General features: G+C 43.2%; 1 protein-coding gene across 1 annotated transcript in view; it reads right to left on the bottom strand.

Moving 5' to 3' along the window:
- Positions 1-5,768: 5,768 nt before the first annotated feature.
- GPA33 (glycoprotein A33) overlaps positions 5,769-23,301 on the bottom strand; it is a 55,814-nt gene continuing 38,281 nt past the window's right edge. The window contains exons 5-7 of the mRNA XM_070782448.1: positions 7,572-7,691; positions 6,730-6,862; positions 5,769-6,342 (exon numbers count right to left, since the gene is read on the bottom strand). Coding sequence (XP_070638549.1) covers positions 6,204-6,342; positions 6,730-6,862; positions 7,572-7,691 — 392 coding nt within the window. The 3' untranslated portion in view covers positions 5,769-6,203. The remainder of the gene's footprint in view (positions 6,343-6,729; positions 6,863-7,571; positions 7,692-23,301) is intronic.

Raw genomic sequence — 23,301 nt, 5'->3', positions numbered from 1 at the left:
TCTAAACGTAAGGCCAGAAACTATAAAACTCCTAGAGGAGAACATAGGCAAAACACTCTCCAACATAAATCATAGCAGGATCCTCTATGACCCACCTCCCAGAATATTAGAAGTAAAGGCAAAAATAAACAAATGGGACCTAATTAAACTTAAAAGCTTCGGCACAACAAAGGAAACTCTAAGCAAGGTGAAAAGACAGCCTTCAGAATGGGAGAAAATAATAGCAAATGAAGCAACTGACAAAGAATTAATCTCAAAAATATACAAGCAGCTCCTGCAGCTCAATTCCAGAAAAATAAATGACCTAATCCAAAAATAGGCCAAAGAACTAAACAGACATTTCTCCAAAGAAGACATACAGATGGCTAACAAACACGTGAAAAGATGCTCAACATCACTCACTATCAGAGAAAGGCAAATCAAAACTACAACAAGGTACCATCTCACGTCGGTCAGAATGGCTGCTATCAAAAAGTCTACAAGCAATAAATGCTTGAGAGGGTGTGGAGAAAAGGGAATCCTCTTACACTGTTGGTGGGAATGCAAACTAGTACAGCCACTATGGAGAACAGTGTGGAGATTCCTTAAAAAACTGGAAATACAACTGCCATACGACCCAGCAATCCCACTGCTGGACATACACACTGAGGAAACCAGAATTGAAAGAGACAAGTGTACCCCAGTGTTCATCGCAGCACTGTTTATAATAGCCAGGACATGGAAGCAACCCAGATGTCCATCAGCAGATGAATGGATAAGAAAGTTATGGTAGACAGCAAAAGAGACACAGATGTATAGAACAGTCTTTTGGACTCTGTGGGAGAGGGAGAGGGTAGGATGATTTGGGAGAATGGCATTGAAACATGTATATTATCATATGTGAAAAGGATCGCCAGTCCATGTTCGATGCATGAGACAAGGTGCTCGGGGCTGGTGCACTGGGATGACCCAGAGGGATGGGATGGGGAGGGAGGTGGGAGGGGGGTTCAGGATGGGAAACACATATACACCCGTGGCAGATCCATGTCAGTGTATGGCAAAACCACTACCATATTGTAATTAGCCTCCAATTAAAATAAATAAATTTATATATAAAAAATGTTATGGTACATGTACACACTTGAATATTACTCAGTCTTTAAAAAGAATACATTTGAATCTGTTTTAATGAGGTGGACAAAACTGGAGCCTATTATACAGAGTGAAGTAAGATAGAAAAACACCAATACAGTATATTAATGTATATATACAGAATTTAGAAAGATGGTAATGATGACCCTATATGCAAGACAGCATAAGAGACACAGATGTATAGAACAGTCTTTTGGACTCTGTGGGAGAAGGCGAGGGTGGGATGATCTGAGAGAATAGCACTGAAACATGTATATTATCATATGTGAAACAGATTGCCAGTCCAGGTTCCATGCTCAGGACTGGTACACTGGGATGACCCTGAGGGATGGGATGGGGAAGGAGGTGGGAGGGAGGGTCAGGATGGGGAACGTATGTACACCCATGGCTGATTCATGTCAATGTATGGCAAAAACCACTACAATCTTGTAATTAGCCTCCAATTAAAATAAGTAAATTTTAAAAATAAATAAATAAAAGCAGATAAAGCAAAAAAAAATGCCTTAATATTTGAAAGTCCAAGTAAGGATTACTTGAAAAACTGTCTCAAGTGCCTAATGAGTGTCTAGCAAACAATCTTCCCTCACCCACAGGTCTCTTTTCTTTTTTTCTTCTTTCTTTTTCTTGGTCTCTTTTCTCAAACACAGTAAGGCTATGAACTGTCAGCTGGAAACTCCGAATTGGGAAGGAGGCTGGGGTAATGGTGATTGTAAGGGAACCAACAATAACCTGATTCTCATTGAGTTTATGGCTTGAACTAAATACAGCAGGAGAATAGTCTCATCAATTCATAATGTAATTTAAGACCAAAGTAAAAGAGACCTGAAATGGAGGACAGAAGGCTCAGCACCACCCACTTTCTCACTTTTAAAACTCCTTTTTTTCCTTCAAGATGTAACCCACAGGTCACCTCCTCTTTGAAGCTTTCCCAATCCCCTCTGGCTGAGTAACTCGGGCCCCTGTCCTGCATTCTCATGGCATCTTCGCCATCTCACATGACCACGCTCCTGCCTATCACCTCCATTAGATTGTAGCGCCTCCTGAGTAATGACGTCATCAGTTTAGTTCAGTCGCTCAGTCGTGTCCGACTCTTTGCAACCCCATGAATTGCAGCACACCAGGCCTCCTTGTCCATCACTAACTCCTGGAGTTCACCCAGACTCATGTCCATTGAGTCAGTGATGCCATCCAGCCATCTCATCCTCTGTCGTACCCTTCTCCTCCTGCCCCCAATCCCTCCCAGCATCAGAATCTTTTCCAATGAATCAACTCTTCGCATGAGGTGGCCAAAGTACTGGAGTTTCAGCTTTAGCATCATTCCTTCCAAAGAAATCCCAGGGCTGATCTCCTTCAGAATGGACTGGTTGGATCTCCTTGCAGTCCAAGGGACTCTCAAGAGTCTTCTCCAACACCACAGTTCAAAAGCATCAATTCTTTGATGCTCAGCTTTCTTCACAGTCCAAATCTCACATCCATACATGACCACTGGAAAAACCATAGCCTTGACTAGATGGACGTCATAGTGAGCTCTATATCCCCTGCAGCCAGTACTGTGTTTGGCACATTGTTGTTGCTGTTCAGTCATTCAGTCATGTCCGGCTCTTTGCAACCCCATGGACTGCAGCATGCCTGGTTTCCCTGTCCTTCACCATCTCCCAGAGCCTGCTCAAACTCATGTCCATTGAGTTGGTGATTCCATCCAACAGTCTCATCCTCTGTGGTTCCCTTCTCCTCCTGCCTTCCATCTTTTCCAACATTAGGGTATTTTCTAAAGAGTCAGTTCTTTGCGTCAGGTGGCCAAACTATTGGAGCTTTAGCTTCACAGCATTAGTCCTACCAATGAATATTCAGGACTGATTCCCTTTAGGATTGACTGGTTTGATCTCCTTGCAGTCCAAGGGACTCTCAAGAGTCTTCTTCAACATGACAATTCAAAAGCATCAATTCTTCAGTATTCAGCCTTCTTTATGGTCCAACTCACATCCATACATGACTACTGGAGAAACCATAGCTTTGACTAGACAAACCTTTGTTGGCAAAGTTATGTCTCTGCTTTTTAATATGCTGTCTAGGTTGGTCATAGCTTTTCTTCCAAGGAGCAAGCGTCTTTTAATTTCATGGCTGCATGTGAATTTCATGTAATTTCACTGCAGTCACCATCTGAAGTGATTTTGGAGCCCCGAAAATAAAGTCTGTCACTTTTTCTGCTGTTTCCTCATCTATTTGACATGAAGTGATGGGACCAGATGCCATGATCTTAATTTTTTGAATGTTGAGTTTTAAGCCAGATTTTTCCCTCTCCTTTTTTACCTTCATCAAGAGGCTTTTTAGTTCTTTGCTTTCTGCCATAAGGGTGATGTCATTTGCATATCTGAGGTTTGATATTTCTCCTGGCAATCTTGATTCCAGCTTGTGCTTCATCCAGCCTGGCATTTCACATGATGTACTCTGCATATAAGTTAAATAAGCAGGGTGACAATATACAGCCTTGAAGTACACCTTTCCCAATTTGGAACCAGTCTGTTGTGCCATGTCTAGTTCTAACTGTGGCTTCTTGACCTGCATACAGGTTTCTCAATGTGACACATTGTAGGAGCTCACAAAATATTTATTGCTGAAGGAATGTGGTGGGTTCTAATCTCCCTCGTTTTCTTACCCAAGCCTGGAGCTAAGGTGGGTGAACTTTCAGAGCCCTTCCAGGGGCAGAGGTCAGCCAGGTCAGGGCTGGGGGAGGTGGCCACCTCCTTTCCACCACTTTCAAGATCATGTGTGTAAAACCTTGCACCAGGAGGGCTGGGAGACACCCAAAGTAACTAGAAGACAAGGAAATGGCCTTGAACAGGACATGGTGACAAAAAAAATTATTCATTCAACAAAAATATATTAAGTTTTGTGTCAATATATGCCAGGCCATGAGTAAGATCAGTTCTTATTCTCACAAATCTCACAGTCCTAGGCAGACACAGACCGTGGTAATGACAGTACTGTGGGACAGGTGCAAGACAGGGGTACATAGGTCAAGAGGACTTTGAATGTGTGGTGGGAGAGGGTGACAGAGCTGAGTGCTTGGGGAGGAGGAAGAGTCACCAGATCTCTGACAGTTGGAGTAGGGGTTGGGGATCTGCTTTCTTCCCTCTCTCAGGAGCGGTACTCTTGGGGTATATCTGGCCAGAACCTCTCCACCATCTTCCTTAGAGAGCATGCACCAACTCCCAGGTCCGTGTGTTCTTTCTGATGTTGCAGACACCTGGAATATTCTTCTGTAATCAGTGGGGCTCTGTCCTGTCCCCAGCAACCATTGCCTGACCCTATGATGGCTACAAGCAATGGGACCTGCAGGATCTGACCCAGTTGTCTCCTTGCTTGACTCCCTCACCTCACCTCACCTCACCTCTCCCAGAAAGCCCAAGAGAGGCCCACAGTAGGCTGACACACGACAACAAAAGACATAATCTTTACCTTGATGTGAATAAAGCCCACTTTAAAAAAGAAATAAGAATTTCCACCAACAATTTTATTATTACTGACAGCATTTTGAATGAACCAAAGAATTTAACAAGACATATAAAAAATATATTTTTAAAAATCAAAGATGGACAACAGATTTATAGATTTGCTTTCCTGATCATTCAGAAAAAAAAGAAATGACAATATTTACTTACTGGCAAATTGTATTTGAGTGAGAGTAGCCACTGGATCACAAGACCCAAGCAGCAGGATACTGCCAAGTTCTTGGGAACAGAAGAAGTAATCGACCAACAGGTGAGAGGCTGTGGGAGGGGTAACTAGACAGCTGGCCAGCAAAGCAGATCTGGCAGCCCAGCCAAGACAGGAACAGGCCGGGCAGGGCAGGGGTAGGTATCAAGAAGCAGAGATGGGCATGTCAGTTACTCTGGCCTGGAGAAGAATCACTGTGACCACAGGGCCAGCTGCAAACTGACTCCAGTGTACATACTCACATGAGTGTGTGTTCACTTAAATCATCTCTTCCTTCATTCATGAAATTAGCAAGTGGGTTTGAGTGGAAGTCATCCTGTGTCTCGGGGACCAGAGAGGGGAAGGCTCAATCTATGAAAGCAGTTTCCTAAATTTAGGTGGACTGAGCCTGCTAGAAGAGCTGTAGACTGTGAGGGCTCCAGGAAAAGCATGGGGTTGAGGCCCAGGCCTTGCTCCAGGAGTTCACACTATACACAGAGGGCCTCCAGGCTCCTCTGTCCATGGGATTTTCCAGGCAGGAGTACTGGAGTGGGGTGCCATTGCCTACTCCGATACACAAAGGGAGAGACCCTCAGACAACTGTGCCATGTGGCCTGTGATGGGTGTGGGACAAAGTAACAAGATTGTCCCCATCTGTGTGTGAGATTAGGATGGGGTTATAGAGTTCACTTGCATTTGAGACAGGCCTGGAGGGGCAAGTAGGATTTGACAGGCAGAGATGGGAGTTTCATGGGCATTCCCAGCCAAACAGAGAAAGCAAAACCCCATGAGGGAGTGTGCAGTGGGAGCTGGGGTGGCCCTTGCAGGGAGCATCTGGAATGTTCAGAAAAGCTGTGGGAGATGCAGCTGGAGAGGGAGCTTGAGGCCAGGCCAACATGGGTCCAAAGCAAGGAGTTCACACCAAAGTTGGATAAATAAGGGCTTATGTACTCATTTATTCTTTCATTCATTCAACAAAAATGCATTGCGTGCAAAACCTCTGCCAGGTGCTGTTCCCCTGGGTGCTGGGCACACAGTGGGGAGGGCAACTTCTGCCATCCTGAGGCTAGTATCACCTCTGGGGAGCAGGAGTGCCATCGGGAAGTGGAGGCTGCTGCCTAGTCCAGGGTGAAGGGCCCTGAGGGTAATAGGAGGGTCACTTCAAAGGGGAGGGCACTTGACAGGGTCAGTCAAAAGTGACATCCCCTTGGCTAGGCCAAGCCAAGTCCTCCAGCAGCCAACATGGAGAATGAAGCATCCCTCAATAACTGGGACAAAGGGTCAGAAAAGTAGGGTTTGGAAAGGAGGGGAGAGGCCTGGAGGCAGGGGGATGACCCCTAATCCTCCCACTGGCCCCAGCCTGCAGCAGGCCCGGATCATCGGCCAGCCTGGTCAGGGGTCTCTCGGCCGGCGTTCCTCTGGTCTTCATGCCTGTAGTCATCCTCACCCTCCTCTTCTTGTCTTCTGGAAAGCTCTGTCAGCTGCTCTGGTGGCTCCCGGTAGGCCGCCCGATTCCTGCAGGCATTGAGGACAGAGGGGAAGGGTTCACACTCACCCATCAGGACTGAGGGAGCTGGGTCTAGTGCTTCCTATGAGGAGAGAGCAGCCTATGACAGAGGCTTGCCCCCACACCCGGCCCTGGACACCCACAGGAAACTCTACCCTGGGATTAGAGACTGGCGAACCACGGGCCCTGGAGTCATGTCCCAGATAGCAATGCCACTTTAGGATTTGGGTGAATCATTTACTATTTTCTCAACTATAAAATGGGATGGATAAAAGTTGTTTTTATTGTTAACAGCTGCCCCCTGAGGTGTTGTGAGAGGAAGAGGCTGTGAGGAGCTGGAGCACATCTTCCTAATCTGCTTAGACCCTTGCTAACAGGCTGTCCCCGACACTCACGGCCGTGCGACCTTGGCGTCCTCAGCTTTGCCGGTGTCCCGGCAGCAGCAGCAGTACAGGATGATGCCAATGATGACAAGAGCCGCAGCCACGCCCCCAGCGACGCCCGCATACAGAGCCACATTCATGGAGGCTGGGAGAGACAGAGCCACAAGTCCTGTGAGCGCTAACCACAGTTCCCAACTCGAGCCCATAACACAAGTCAAGATGCAGGGAGCATGCCAGGGATGAAGAACCACAACAGCCAGTGTCCCAGATGTGAGAGGTGGTCCTTCCTAGGCTCTGAGCGGTGCCTGTCTTCCCAGCCCAAGGGGCAGTGCCGCCAGCTTCTGGGGGCACTCCATGGAAGGCACGGCCTCGTGGGAATGGAACCAGACAATGCGGGAGGATACTTCTCAGAATGAAGGTGTACAAAAGGCCAGATGGCCAGCAGATCTGAGCTACTCAGGCTCCAAAAAAGCCCTCAGGTGTCATGCCAGCTCCTACTCTAGCTCATTTCCAAGCTGCTCAGGGTGTCCCTCCCCAAGTGATGGGGTCCAGACTCCTATGGAAGCCAGATCTGGGCACTTCCCCGACTCCCACAGAGCAACCCTAAGGGTAGGACTAAGGTCTCCAGAAGCCAGTCTTAGGTGCTATTTCCAAACAACAAAGGGAACAGGGCTAGCCTCCAGATGAGGGGAACCTGGGACAGGAGCATCTGGTCAACGCCTCAGCCACCTGCCAACGGGAGACCCCAAGAGGCTGCCCAGCTCACCTCCCAGTCAGCTGACCCTTTGGACCCCCAGCCGGTCACCTTCTGGCCTTCACCCTCCCACTCTCCCTCCACCCCAAACTGCTCTTACGAGATCTGACAGCCACAGTGATGTTGCAGGACTCGGTCCCCACCTCGTTCCTGGAGATGCAGATGTAGTAACCTGACATTTCTGTGGAGATGTTTTTCAGAGAGAAGGTCTGTCCTGTGACTGGGAAGGAAGAAGAGTCAGGCTGAGGAGACAGTCCACCATAGTAGAATAGAAACAGCTAGGAAGGAGTATGGACTCCTGAACTCCTATGCAGATAAAAGCATTGCCATTGAGCATGTCTGAGCCTCATCTGGAATGTGGAGAAAATATCCACCTCTAGGGCTGCAGGATGATTAAACCAGGCAGAGTGCACAATTCTGAAGTGCTTAGAATTCAGGCAGGAACTGTGAAGCCACCTTAATTTTGTGACTTTGGGCAAGGAACTTAGCTTCATTAACTCTGTTTATTTACAAATAAAATAATAATAGTGCCTTCACAACAGGGTAATTGTGAACATGAAATAAAGTACTAATGAATATAAGCCCACAACCAAATGCCTGATGTAAATGCTTAGGAAACATAATATGCATTATATATTACATAGAAATGTTTTATAATTAGATGATACAATTATCACTTTTATGATCTTCGGAAACAGAATTCTGCAGCTTAGACTCATGTGAAGCAGGCTTTAGAACCTCAAGGACTCTGACTTCTGTATTTCTCTACCATGAGCGGTGTGTGTGTGAGTGTATGTGGTATTTGTATGTTGTGTATGTATGTGTATGTGCGGTGGGGTGGGAGGAGGCAGGCAGTCAGTCTAGACTCTTCCTCTTTCTTTTCCACCACTTAAGTAAGCCATTTAACTTCTGTGAGCTGTAGTTACCTCATCTGGAAGTGGGAGGGAAAGTATCTGATCCCCCCAGATTCAGGGCAATGGTCTAGATGTCCTCATGAGAAGACGTTCTACTAAATCTATGATTCTACAAATGTCTTCACCTTGAAAGCGAGAGCTAAAGCATAAAACATAAATGTTTAGAAAAATTTATATATCCTATCCTCAATGATGGGCTTTCCTGGTGGTGCTAGTAGTGAAGAAACCCCCTACCACTGCAGCAGACATAAGACATGTGAATTCAATCCCTGGGTCAGGAAGATCCCCTGGAGGAGAGCACGGCAACCCACACTGGTATTCTTGCCTGGAGAATTCCATGGACAGAGAAGCCTGGCAGGCTACAGTCCATGAGGTCACCAACACTTGGACACAACTGAAGCAATTGAGCTCACATACACACATCCTCATTAATGCTGTGTCATAGCCACTATTATGAGAGAAGAGTTAGAGACCTTGTCCTCTAATTTGCTGCACAGCCAGCCTCCACTGCTGTTACCAGGTGGGTTACACTCCTTCTGAGGAGATATTCTAAATTGCAAATAGGATCTGAGTGACATTTCAGAGGCAGTCCCTCATCTTCAGTAATAAGCCCAAGTTTCTTAATATGGACATGATGTTACAGATCTGGCCTTGATAATCCAGCTTTCAGTTCAGTTCAGTTCAGTCACTCACTTGTGTCTGACTCTTTGTGACCCCATGGACTGCAGCACGCCAGGCCTCCTTGTCCATCACCAGCTCCTGGAGTTTATTCATACTCATGTCCATTGAGTTGGTGATTCTATCCAACCATCTCATCCTCTGTTGTCCCCTTCTCCTCCTGCCTTCAACCTTTCTGAGTATCAGGGTCTTTTCAAATGAGTCAGCTCTTCGCATCAGGTGGCCAAAGTATTGGATTTTCGGCTTCAACATCAGTACTTCCAATGAACACCCAGGACTGATCTCCTTTAGGATGGACTGGTTGGATCTCCTTGCAGGCCAAGGGACTCTCAAGAGTCTTCTCCAACACCACAGTTGAAAAGCATCAATTCTTCAGTGCTCAGTTTCCTTTATAGTCCAACTCTCACATCCATACATGACTACTGGAAAAAACATAGCCCGGACTAGATGGACCTTTATTGACAAAGCAATGTCTCTGCTTTTCAATATGCTATCTATGTTGGTCATAACTTTCCTTCCAAGGAGTAAGCGTCTTTTAATTTCATGGCTGCAGTCACCATCTGCAGTGATTTGGAAGCCCAGAAAAAAAAAAAATTCAGCCTCTGTTTCCACTGTTTCCCCATCTATTTGCCATGAAGTGATGGGACTGGATGCCATGATCTTAGTTCTCTGAATGTTGAGCTTTAAGCCAACTTTTTCATTCTCCTCTTTCACTTTCATCAAGAGGCTCTTTAGTTCTTCTTCACTTTCTGCCATAAGGGTGGTGTCATCTGCATATCTGAGGTTATTGATATTTCTCCCAGCAATCTTGATTCCAGCTTGTGCTTCATCCAGCCCAGCGTTTCTCATGATGTACTCTGCATATAAGTTAAATAGGCAGGGTGACAATATACAGCCTTGACGTACTCCTTTTCCTATTTGGAACAAGTCTGTTGTTCCATGTCCAGGTCAAACTGTTGCTTCCTGCCCTGCGTACAGATTTCTCGAGAAATTTCTCAAGGTCAGGTAGGCTGGTATTCCCATCTCTTTCAGAATTTTCCACGGTTTATTGTGATCCACATAGTCAAAGGCTTTGGCATAGTCAATAAAGCAGATGTTTTTCTGGAACTCTCTTGCTTTTTTGATTATCCAGCAGATGTTGGCAATTTGATCTCTGGTTCCTCTGCCTTTTTTAAAACCCACTTGAACATCTGGAAGTTCATAATTCACATATTGTTGAAGCCTGGCTTGGAGAATTTTGAACATTACTTTACTAGCATATGAGATGAATGCAATTCATCTTGGTAGTTTGAACATTTTTGGTATTTCCTTTCTTTGGGATTGGAATGAAAACTGACCTTTTCCAGTCCTGTGGCCACTGCTGAGCTTTCCAGATTTGCTGGCATATTGAGTGTAGCACTTTCAGAGCATCATCTTTTAGGATTTGAAATAGCTCAACTGGAATTCCATCACTTCCACTAACTTTGTTTATAGTGATGTTTCCTAAGGCCCACTTGACTTTACATTCCAGGATGTCTGGCTCTAGGTGAGTGATCACACCATCATGATTATCTGGGTCATGAAGATCTTTTTTGTACAGTTCTGTGTATTCTTGCCACCTCTTAATGTCTTCTGCTTCTCTTAGGTCCATACCATTTCTGTCCTTTATTGTGCCCATCTTTGCATGAATTGTTCCCTTGCCATCTCTAATTTTCTTGAAGAGATTGCTAGTCTTTCCCGTTCTATTGTTTTCCTCTATTTCTTTGCACTGATCACTGAGGAAGGCTTTCTTATCTCTCCTTGCTATTCTTTGGAACTCTGCATTCAATGGGTATATCTTTCTTTTTCTCCTTTGCTTTTCGCTTCTCTTCTTTTCACAGCTATTTGTAAGATCTCCTCAGTCAGCCATTTTGCTTTTCTGCATTTCTTTTCCATGGGGATGGTCTTGATCCCTGACTCCTGTATAATGTCACAAACCTCCATTCATAGTAACCCAGCTTTACCTCTTGCTAGTTCCCCTGGTGGCCAATTCTTTCCCTGCCCAGCTCTACTCTGTGGCAAGATTGTATCTCAGTGTGAATTTTTCTTGTCTGAATGTGCTATTCACTATACTTCCTCAAATATGATGCCCTCTGATTTTTCCAACAATCTTGTATTGTGAATGGAAGAAATATTTCAATCTCCAGTGCCCTAGAGGTAACTGGAAGGTTGGAGAAGTTAAGGGACTTCCCCAAGGTCACAAAAATAAGAAATGACAAAACAATAACAAAAATTCATTTTTAGGTCTAGAATTCCCAGGAACAGTTGACACCTTTCTGTAAAAAAATACAGAAAAGAGAACAGAGAGGGTTATAAGGAGAAAGACCATGCCAGGACCTTCCAGATCATAGATGAAGAAGAAGCACAGTTTATGAGTAATTGCCCCATTGTGGTCTCAGAAAGGACCCCATGGAAGAGAACATGAATCTTAGTGTTCTGGACAGTGCCACTAGCAGGAACGGCTGCAGGAACAGGCTGTGTGTTTCTAAAGGCTAGCATCATATAGAAATGCATCATTTATCTTCAAAATGAGGCCTCTCTGACCAAGAAACTTTGTGAACAAGATTCCACATTTGATGGGGTGACCAACAAACCAATCTTAGACTGCTACGCCTATGGAAATACCAAGTACAGACACATATTTTATGTGAATTTGTCTAAGAAGACACACCCAAAGGATTACCCACATGTCTACATCTATGGTTATTAAAGAACTTTGGCTTCTGGTTGGAGACAGGATGGCAGAGTAGAAGGACTTGAGCGCAACTCCTCCCACAAAAATACCAACATCATATCTAACTGCTGAAACAACCAGTGACAAGACTGGAACCCACCAAAAAAGATACTCTACATCCAAAGACAAAGAGGAAGCCACAATAAGATGGTAGGAAGGGCACATTCACAATATGCCCAATCAAATCCTATACCCACCAAGTGGGCAACCCACAAGCTGGTAAATAATTATATCACAGAGTTTCTCTCACAGAAGTGAGAATTCTGAGCCTCTCATCAGGCTGCCCAGCCTGGGGGTCTGGCATTGAGTGAGGGGACTCCTCAGAGCGTTTGGTTTTTGACCACAAAACTCCACAGAACTGTGGAAATCAGAAACTCAACTCTGTTGAGTTGGAGGGTGCACACAAGGTTTTATGTGTACAAGGACCCAGGGAAAAAGCAGTGACTTCATAGGAGCCTGAGCCAGAAGTATTTGCTGGTTTTGTAGAGTCTCCAGGGAAGGTAGGGGGTGGCTGTGGCCACTGTGGAGACAAAAACACTGGAGGCAGAGGTAAGGGGGTGTACTCTATGGTGTGGGCTCTCCTGGAGGGCACCATTTTGACCTGGCCCCACCCAAGAGCTCCAGTGTTGGGATGCCTCAGGCCAAACAACAAACAAGGCAGGAACACAGCCCCACCCATCAGCAGAGAGGCTGCCTAAAGTCTTCTTGACCCCACTGCTGCTGCTGCTAAGTCGCTTCATTCATGTCCGACTCTGTGTGACCCCGTAGACGGCAGCCCACCAGGCTCCGCCATCCCTGGGATTCTCCAGGCAAGAACACTGGAGTGGGTTGCCATTTCCTTCAAACACAGCCCTTGACATGGTTCTGCCCACCAGAGGGGTAAGACCCAGCTCCACCCATCAATGGGCAGGAACCAGTCCCTCCCACCAGGAAGCTTGCATAAGGCTCTAGGAGAGCCTCACAAATAAGGGAGCAGACACCAGAAGCAAGAGGAACTATATACCTGCAGCTTGTGAAATGGAGATCAGAAAATTAGACAAAATGTGATGGTCAGAAGCATATGTTCCAGGTGAAGAAACAAGATAAAACCCCTTAAGAAGATTCTCCAGGCAAGAATACTGGAGTGGGTTGCCATTTCCTTCTCCAGGGGATCATCCTGACCCAGGGATCGAACCCAGGTCTCCTTCATTGCAGGCAGATGCTTTAACCTCTGAGCCACCAGGGAAGCCCTAAGAAGATTAAGTGCAATGGAGATAGGAAATCTACCCAAAAAAGAATCCAGAATAATGATAGTAAAGATGACCCAAGACCTCAGAAAAAGAATGAAAGCACAGATGGGGAAGATACAAAAATGGTAAACAAAGAGCTAAAAGATATAAAGAACAAACAGCTGAACAATATAATAACTGAAATAAGAAATAAACTAGAAGGAATCAGTAGTAAAAATGAGGTAGAATAACAGGTAAGGGAGCTGGAAGACAGAATGCTGAAAGTCACTATGGCACACCACAATAAAGAAAAAGAATGAGAAGAAATGAGGACTTATGGGACAACATTAAACATACCAGTATTCACATTATAGGGGTCCCAGGAGGAAAAGAGAGAGAGAAAGGCCCTGAGAAAATACTAGAAGAGACAAAAGCTGTAAAACTCCCTAACATGGGAAAGGAAACGTGACCTAAGTCCAGGAAGTACAGAGAGTTCTATGTGGGATAAACTCAATGAAGAACATGTCAAGAACACATATTAACCAAACTGACAAAAATTAAAGACAAAGAAAAAGTGTTAAAAGCAACAGGGAAAAGCAAAAAGTAACATACAAGGGATTCCCCATAAGGTTATCGGCTGATTTTTCAAGAGAAACTCAGCATGCCAGAAGAGAGTGGCACAATATGAAGTGATAAAAGGGGAACACCAGGGCTTGCTTGGTAGTCCAGTATTTAAGACTCCATGCTCCAAATACAGGGGCATGGGCTTGATCCCTGGTCAGGGAACTAGGACCCTGCATGCTGCATGGTGTGGCTAAAAGAAAAAAAGGAGAGGGGGCGCAAACCTACAACCAAGAATACTCTACCCAATAAGGCTCTTGTTCAGAATCAATGGAGAAATCAAAAGTTTTACAGACCAGCAAAAGCTAAGACAATTCAGTACAACCAAACCAGCTTTACAACAATCCTAAAGGAACTTCTCTAGGTGGAAAAGAAAAAGGCACAAGAAAATTACAAATGGGAAAACTTATCAGTAAAGCCAAATAAACAGTAAAGGTAGGAAATCATCCACACACAAATATGATATAGAAACCAGCAACCATGAGAAGAGGAGAGAACAAATGCAGCATGTGGAATATACATTTGAAATCAAAAGACCAGAACTCAAAACAATCTTGCATATATATAGACTGTTACTTCAAAACCTCATGCTAACTGCAAACCAAAAATAAGCAATAGATACACATACAAAAAAGAAAAGGGAATCCAAACATAACACTAAAGTTTGTCATCAAATAACAAGAAAACAGAAGAGAAAGGAAGAAAAAAAAAAGTACAAAAACAAACTCAAAACAATTAACAAAACAAGAATAAGAAAATACGTATCAATAATTACCTTAAATGTAAATAGATTAAATGTTTCAACCAAGGGATATAGACTGACTGGATGGATACAAAAACAAGACTCATATATACACTGTCTAGAAGAAACCCACTCCAGATCCAGGGACCCACACAAATTGAAAGTGAGGGTATGAACTACCGCATATATATATGGAATTTAGAAAGATGGTAACAATAACCCTGTGAACGAGACAGCAAAAGAGACAGTGATGTATAGAACAGTCTTATGGACTCTGTGGGAGAGGGAGAGGGTGGGAAGATTCGGGAGAATGGCATTGAAACATGTAAAATATCATGTATGAAACGAGATGCCAGTCCAGGTTCCATGCACGATACTGGATGCTTGGGGCTAGTGCACTGGTACGACCCAGAGGGATGGTATGGGGAGGGAGGAGGGTTCAGGATGGGGAACACATGTATACCTGTGGTGGATTCACTTTGATATTTGGCACAACTAATACAATTATGTAAAGTTTAAAAATTAAATAAAATTTAAAAAGAAAAAGGGTATTCCATGAAAATGGAAATCAAAATCTGAAGTAGCAGGACTCATATCAGACAAAATAGACTTTAAAATAAAGGCTGTTATAAGAGACAAAGAAGGACATTATGCAGTGATCAAATGATTAATCCAAGAAGATATAACAATTATAACTATATACGTACCCAACATAGGAACACCTCAATATATAAAGCAAATGATAACTGACATAAAAGGAGAAATCGACAGTAACACAATAATAGTATGAACTTTAACATCCCCACTTACATCACTGGACAGATCATACAGACAGAAAATCATTAAGGATGGATTTCCTTGGTGGTCCAGTGGTTAAGACTACACACTTCCAATGCAGGGGGCACAGGTTTGGTCCTTGGTCAGGAAACTAAGATCCCACATGCTATGTGATGTGGCCAAAAGGATTTTTTAAAAAAAGAAAATTAATAAGGAAACACAGACATTAAGTGAAACATTAAACCAGATAGACTTAATTGATATTTATAGAGTATTCCATCCAAAAGCAGCAGAATATACATTCTTCTCAAGTACACATTCTTCAGGATAAGTCACATGCTGGGCCACAGAGCAAGTCTTGGTAAATTTAAGAAAACTGAAAATATATCAAGCACCTTTTTCTGTCCACAATGCTACAATATTAGAAATCAACTACAAGAAAAAAAAAGCTTAAACACACACACACATAGAGGCTAAACAATATGCTGCTGCTGCTGCTGCTAAGTCGCTTCAGTCGTGTCCGACTCTGTGTGACCCCATAGACAGCAGCCCACCAGGCTCCCCCGTCCCTGGGATTCTCCAAGCAAGAACACTGGAGTGGGTTGCCATTTCCTTCTCCAATGCATGAAAGTGAAAAGTGAAAGTGAAGTCACTCAGTCGTGTCTGACCCTCAGGGACACCATGGACTGCAGCCTTCCAGGCGCCTCTGTTCATGGGATTTTCCAGGCAAGAGTACTGGAGTGGGTTGCCATTTCCTTCTCCAATGCATGGAAGTGAAAAGTGAAAGTGAAGTCACCCAGTCGTGTCCGACTCTTCGTGACCCCATGGACTGCAGCCTACCAGGCTCCTCCGTCCATGCGATTTTCCAGACAAGAGTACTGGAGAGGGGTGCCATTTCCTTCTCCTAAACAAGATGCTACTAAACAACAAATGAATCACTGAAGAAATCAAAGAAAAAAAATTTTAAATACCTAGAGGAAAATGAAAATATAAAAATAATGATTCAAAACCTAAGTAGTTCTAAGAGGGAAGTTTATAGCAATACAATCTTACCTCAAAAAAAAAACCAAGAAAAATCTCAAATAAACAACCTAACCTTACACCTAAAACAACTAGAGAAAGAAGAACAGACAAAACCCAAAGTTATCAGAAGGAAAGAAATCATAAAGATCAGAGCAGAAAGAAATGGAGACAAAGAAAACAATAGAAAATATCAATGAAACTAAAAGATGGTTCTTCAAGAAGATAAACAAAATTGATAAATGTTTATCCAGATTCATTAAGAAAAAAAGGAAGAGGACTCAAATCAATAAACTTAGAAATGAAAAAGGAAAAGTTACAATGGACACCACAGAAATGGAAAGGATCATAAGGGACTACTACAAGCAACCATATACCAATAAAATGAACAATCTGGAAGAAATGGTCAAATTTCAGAAAGGTATAATCTCCCAAGACTGAACTGAGAAGAATACAAAATATGAACTAATCGCAAGTACTGAAATTGAAACTGTGATTTAAAACCTCCCAACTAATAAAAATTCAGATGGCTTCATAGGCTAATCTATTTAACATTTAGAGAAGAGTTAACCAGAGTTCCAGTTGTGCAAACCATTAGTACTTGGTACTTATACATAGAAAAGACTTAACACCTATCCTTCTGAAACTCTTGCAAAAATTACAGAGGAAGGAACAGTCTCAAACTCCTTCTTTGAGGCCATCATCACCTTGATATCAAAATCAGACAAGGATACTACAAAAAAGAAAATTAGAGGCCAATATCACTGATGAGTATAGATGCAAAACTCCTCAACAAAATACTACTCAAACAAATCCAACAATACATTAAAAGGATCATATACCATGATCCAGTGGGATTTATCCCATGGATGCAGGGCTTTTTCAATACCTGCAAGTTAATCAAGTTAGTGTGATATAATGTGCTAAGAAATTGAAGAATAAAAAACATATGATCATCTCAATAGATGCAGAAAAGAAAAAATAGAAAGCTTTTGACAAAATTCAACACCTATTTATGATTAAAAAGAACTTCAGAAAGTAGAATAGATGGAAACTACCTCAACATAATAAAGGCCAAGTATGGCAAACCCACAGCTAACATTATACTCAGTGATGAAAAAGCTGAAAGCATTTCCCCTGTGATCAGAAATAGGACAAGGATGTCCTTTGCTCAACATAGTTTTGGAAGTCCTAGTCACAGCAATCAGAGAAGAAAAAAAAAAGGAACCAAAATTAGAAAAGAAGTGAGACCCGAAAATGACCAGATGGCATCAAAGAATTTGGTAAATTTGCCAGATACAAAATTAATACACAGAAATACACTTCTACGCACTAACAGTGAAAGATCAGAAAGAGAAATTAAGGAAACAATTCCATTTACTGTCACATCAAAAAGAATAAAATACTTAGGAAAAACCTACCTAAGGAGACAAAAAACCTGTACTCTGAAAACTATGAGACACTGATGAAAGATATCAAAGATGACACAGATGGAAAGATACACCCTGTTCCTGGATTGGAGAAATCAATACTATCAAAATGAGTACACTATCCAAGCCAATGGCATTTTTTTTTTTTTTTTTTTGCTGAATTAAAACAAAAATTTTTTAATTTGTATGGAAACAAAAGACTTATAATAGCAAAAGAAATCTTGAGCGGAAAAAAAATGCAGAGCTGGAGGAGTCAGGCTCCCTGACTTCAGACTATACAACAAAGTTACAGTAATCAAATCAGTATGGTTCTGGCACAAAAACAGAAATATAAGTCAATGGAACAGAAGAGAAAGCCCAGAAATAACCCTAACACATGTTTGGCCAATTAATCTACAATAAAAGAGGCAATAATAATATCAGTACAATGGATAAAAGACAATTTCTTCAATAAGCAGTGCTGGGGTAACTGGACAACTGCATGTGAAGAATGAAATCAGAACATTCTCTAACACCACACACCAGGCTTCCCTGGTGGCTCAGTGGTAAAGAATCCACCTGCAATGCAGGAGCCACAGGAGATGCAGGTTCGATCCCTGGGTCAGGAGGATCCCCTGGAGGAGGGCATGGCAACACACTCCAGTATTCTTACCTGGAGAATCCCACGGACAGAAGAGCCTGGTGGGCTACAGTCCACAGGGTCACAAAGAGTTGGACACGACTGAAGTGACTTAGCACTCACGCACTAACACCACACACAAAAACAAACTTAAAGTGGATGAAAGATCTCAATGTAAGACCAGGCAGTACACAACTTTTAGAGAAAAACATAGGCAGAACACTCAATGACCTAAATCGTAACAATTTTTGGAGCCACCTCACAGAGTGATAAAAATAAACAAATAAAAAATGGGACCTCATTAAACTTAAAAACCTTTGCACAGCAAAGGAGACCATAAACAACATGAAAAAACAGCACACAAGATGGGAGAAAATATTTGCAGACAACATGACCAGCAAGGGATTAATTGCCAAAATATATAAACAGCTCATGTAGCTCAATATCAAAATAACAAACAATCCAATCAAAAAACGTGCAGAAAATCTAAATAGACATTTCTCTAAAGAAGACATACAGATGGCCAAAAAGCACCACATCATTAAGTCAAGGATGCTCAACATCAGTGACTGTTAGAGAAAGGCAAATTAAAACTACAAAGAGGTTTACTCACCTGGCCGGAATGGTCATCATCAATAATCCTTCAGACAATAAATCCCAGAGAGGGTGTAGAAAAAAGGGAACCCTTCTACACTATTGGTGGGAATGTAAATTGGTACAGCCACTACGGAGAACAGTACAGAATACTGTTCAAGAATAGAGCTATCATATGACCCAGCAATTCCACTCCTGGGCATACATCTAGAGGACACCATACTTCGAAAAGATACATGCACCCCAGTGTTTACTGCACACTGCACGCAACAGCCAAGACATGAAGACATCAACAGATGAGCAGATAAAGAAGAAGCAGTACATGTAGACAATTACTCAGCCATAAAACAGAGTGGAATAATGCCATTTGTGGCAACACAGATGGATTTAGAGATTATCATACCAAGTGAAATAAATCAGAGAAAGATATCATGTAAATCACTTACATGTGAAAGAAAGTGAAGTCCGATTCTTTGCGACCCCATGGACTGTAGCCTACCGGGCTCCTCCGTCCATGGGATTTTCCAGACAAGAATACTGGAGTGAGTTGCCATTTCCTTCTCCAGGAGACTTCCCGACCCAGGGATTGAAACCGGTCTCCTGCATTGTAGGCGGATGCTTTACTGTCTGAGCCACGAGGGAAGTCCACTTATATGTGGAATCCAATAAAATGATACAAGGGTAACTTATTTACAAAACAAAACAGACTCACAGATTTAGAAAACAAACATGGTTACCAAAGAGGAAATGTAGGGGAAGGGATAGATTAGGAGGTGGAGATTAACATATACACACTGCTATATATAAGACAGTCAACAAAAACCTACAGTATAGCACAATAACTTAAATGGGAAAAGAACCTGTAAAAGAATAGATATATGTGTATGTATAACTGAATCATTCTGAAACTGACACATTTTAAATCAACTATACTCCAATATAAAATAAAAAAATGTTTAAAGAAAAATAAGATATATTATACAAGCAATAGATGTTCATTATAAAAACTTACATTATGCTCATTACAATAACATGTACATAATATACAAGAATCTATGACGTAAAATTATTACTTCAATTTAGTCTAATCTAGAAAATCTTGCTATGTTCATCACATCAGTTCAAAACAAGATGAAGAGTGTCCCTATCCTTTGGTGTATATAAGGGAGAACAGACATAAAGCAATGGTGATTAGAGAGTGATTAGAGTTCCTAATGGGAACCCTATTAGATCTTAATCTCATCTGAAGGGTCTGAGGAGGCCTCTATGAAGAACAGAGAACAAAATAAAAATCGTTCATAATCTCACCAGCTGGAAATAACAGCGCTTTAATTTGAGATTATTTTCTTCCAATCCTTTCATATATACTTTCTCCAGATTCATCCCCTGAAACTCAGCATGATAGCCTCTGGTTACTCATTCTCTGTAACACACTGTTCCTTCCATCCTAGAATTTCATACCTTGGCAATTTTTCTGGAACACTGTTTACGTGTGATATTAACGTATGATACTAAGAAAGGGTTTATGACCAAAGCAAGTTCAGCATGAGTTAGAGTTTCTGATATGCTGATAGCACCGGACACTTCTAACATGGGGTTATGGTATTAATGGCCTCGTTTTCTAAGCCAATTGGATTTTTATATTTTTAAGAGGCGTCTTGAAGGAACACAAAACCATTCTGAGAAATATTCTATGAACCTGGACATGTTTCAGGGGTGTATGGCTCTTAACAGAGTCCCACTACTTTAGAACATGAAACTCAGTCTATATGTTAAATGTGCCCAGCACATTTCAGACAGATCAAGGTGGAAAACCTCAGGCTCTTGCCAGGCTCTTCCCATTTATCAGAGCCCAGCTTGGCACTCCTGGCCCTCTTTAGGGTCGGGAACATGTGGCAGCCTAGGCCAGAGTCAGCACTTTCCTTCCCCAGTCTCTCAAAACAAACAACAAACATGCGAAGCTACCCTGGGATTAACCAGTGCACAGACATTGCCACAAGACCTGTTTTGATTCTGATTTGGAGCTCCCAAGTCCCTTTTCCTCTGGAAAGGACCCAATCGTTCTTGAAATCTGGCCAAAACGAATGTTTCTTCTACAATGACACCTCGTGGTCAAGAAGGGAACATGTAGGACAGAAGGGTTTCCACATTCCCTCTGCTGCAGCTAGGAGAGGTTTCCCTCCAGAGCAGCCCAGGTCAGCAAGAGACACTGATGTCAAATTGACAAGGTTTAACTTCTCTGCCCACTACCCCAGCATCTCCCTGATCCCATGGTTTGTCAACAAGCTCAAGCTGCCTTCAAGATCTTCCCTGGCTGCTGGGAGCAACGTCCATGCCGCCCTTCAGAATGTACGTGGGAGTGTGTGCTCAGTGTGCCCAGTCGTGTCCGATTCTGTGACTCCACAGACTGTAACCCACCCGCCTCCTCTGTCCATGGGCTTCTCCAGGCAAGAACACTGGACTGGGTCACCATTTCCTCCTCCAGGGATCTTCCCGACCCAGGGATCAAATCCAGGTCTCCTGCGCCTCTTGCATCGGCAGGTGGGTTCTTTTATCACTGAACCACCGGGGAAGCCCACCCTTCAGAATATCCTCCCCTAAAGCGCTCCCGCCCCTAGAATTACTTCTCCCGCCTTCCTTGTTACCCAGATTCCTACTCCTTCAGTGCATGAAACTCAGCTGACTGACAGGGTTTACGAGGATGTTCAGAGGTATCACATACGTGATCGCCTCTTACCCTCTCCACAGTCTTTGGGGAAGGCTGAATGACGATCATCCCAATCTTGCAGATGAAGACACTAAGGGTCTGAGAGGCCACGATTAACAGAAGAAGCCAGAACTCAAACCCTCATTTGTTGATTCCACATTCCCTGTCCCTTTACTGCTGGCTTACTCCTGCTGATCCAAGTTAAAGGAAACAATCTCTAATGCTGAGAATTCTCCTTTAGATGTAGAAGACTTGAGGAATTCTGCTCCCCAGATTGCCCACTATGGGTTGTTTTAAAATATTTTAAAAGTCAGAAATGGGTTTCAACTGACCCACACAAGATGACACGATAGACTCCCTAGGGCTCCGTGAGGCAAGGCAGAGCCCACGTCTTTAAGAACAACACCCAACCCGCACCACCATCCAGATGCTTTTTTCAGTCACTGTCTAATCCTAATTCTGACTCTGAGTAATTCTTAACTAGAGGCAGAATAAATCTTTTCCAAAGTAACTAAGCAATCTCCATTTAAGCTCTTTTATGGCTCTCATGTTTTGGATCATTGAAAAACTGAGCTTTGGCTTCTAACAAGCAGAGGAATCCTTCCTGATGGAGGCAGGAGAGCTGTGAGCAGGGTCCCCACATCCTCCAGGGCAGAGGCCAGCCTCCTGAGTCCATTGAGCAGGCCCTGCATCATCTCTCATCTCAGCTTCTCTTCAGTGGCACCTCCCATCCTTCCTGCATGCACAGTTCCTAAGCTGTCTCCATCCTTAGCCTACTCACTCTTAAGGAATCAGCTCAGATAACAGCTGATCATTCTACCAGGCACTTGGTGGTCTCAGTACTTTACATGGACTTTTATTTAAACTTCACAATAGGACTTCCCTAACTCCACATTCCCAATGCAAGGGGCATGGGTTCGATCCCTGGTTGAGGAACTAAGATCTCACATGCTGCAAAGAGAAGCCAAAAAAAATCTTCACAATGTCCCTATGAAATAAATACTAATTTTATGCCCATTTTACAGATGTGCAAATGGAAGCACAGAGAGACTGACTTGCCAAGGTCACACAGCTAACAAGCCAGGATTCAAGCCCATGCACGCTCCTAACCACCACGCTGTCCTGCCTGTTCAAGTGCCCCCTCCTTGAAGAAATCTTCTTTGACCCCTCTGGGTTCTAGCACCACTGGATACAAACTACGGCAGCATTTCCTATCTTGTTACCCTCTGCTAGCTTCACTGACAGGTGGGTCAGTGGTAAAGAATCTGCCTGCCAATGCAGGAGATGTAAGAGACACAAGTTCGGTCCCTGGATCAGGAAGATCCCCTGGAGAAGGAAGTGGCAACCCACTCCAGTATTCTTGCCAAAAAATTCCATGGACAGAGGAGTCTGGCAGGCAGTCTGGCAGTTCATGGGGTCACAAAAAATCAACTGAGTGACTGAGCATGCACTCATGCAACCCTCTGCTATACATACTCTGCTGGAATGCCAGATCAACTAGTGTCTGTGGTTGACCTGTGACCACTTATGGAGTCCCTGGGCTGCACACAGCCCAGAGACAGGATGTCATATAGCCAGAGGAGAGCTGCCAGCCAGTTTTGACACACTCGATAAAAACTTGCCAGCTAGAAATATGTAAACAAATCCAGAAGCTTATTGAAATCCTTAACACATCTATTTTACATTAGAGTGGGTTCTACTAATCCTTTTTTTTTTTTAACTTTTCAGAAGTTCTTGTTTTACCCCCAAACAAATGGTAGAGAGCTTA

This window comes from Bos indicus, chromosome 3 (assembly GCF_029378745.1).
Source record: "Bos indicus isolate NIAB-ARS_2022 breed Sahiwal x Tharparkar chromosome 3, NIAB-ARS_B.indTharparkar_mat_pri_1.0, whole genome shotgun sequence".
NCBI classification, from domain to species: Eukaryota; Metazoa; Chordata; class Mammalia; order Artiodactyla; family Bovidae; genus Bos; species Bos indicus.
Note: the sequence above shows the minus strand (reverse complement) of the source record. Positions and strands in the feature narration are given on the sequence as shown.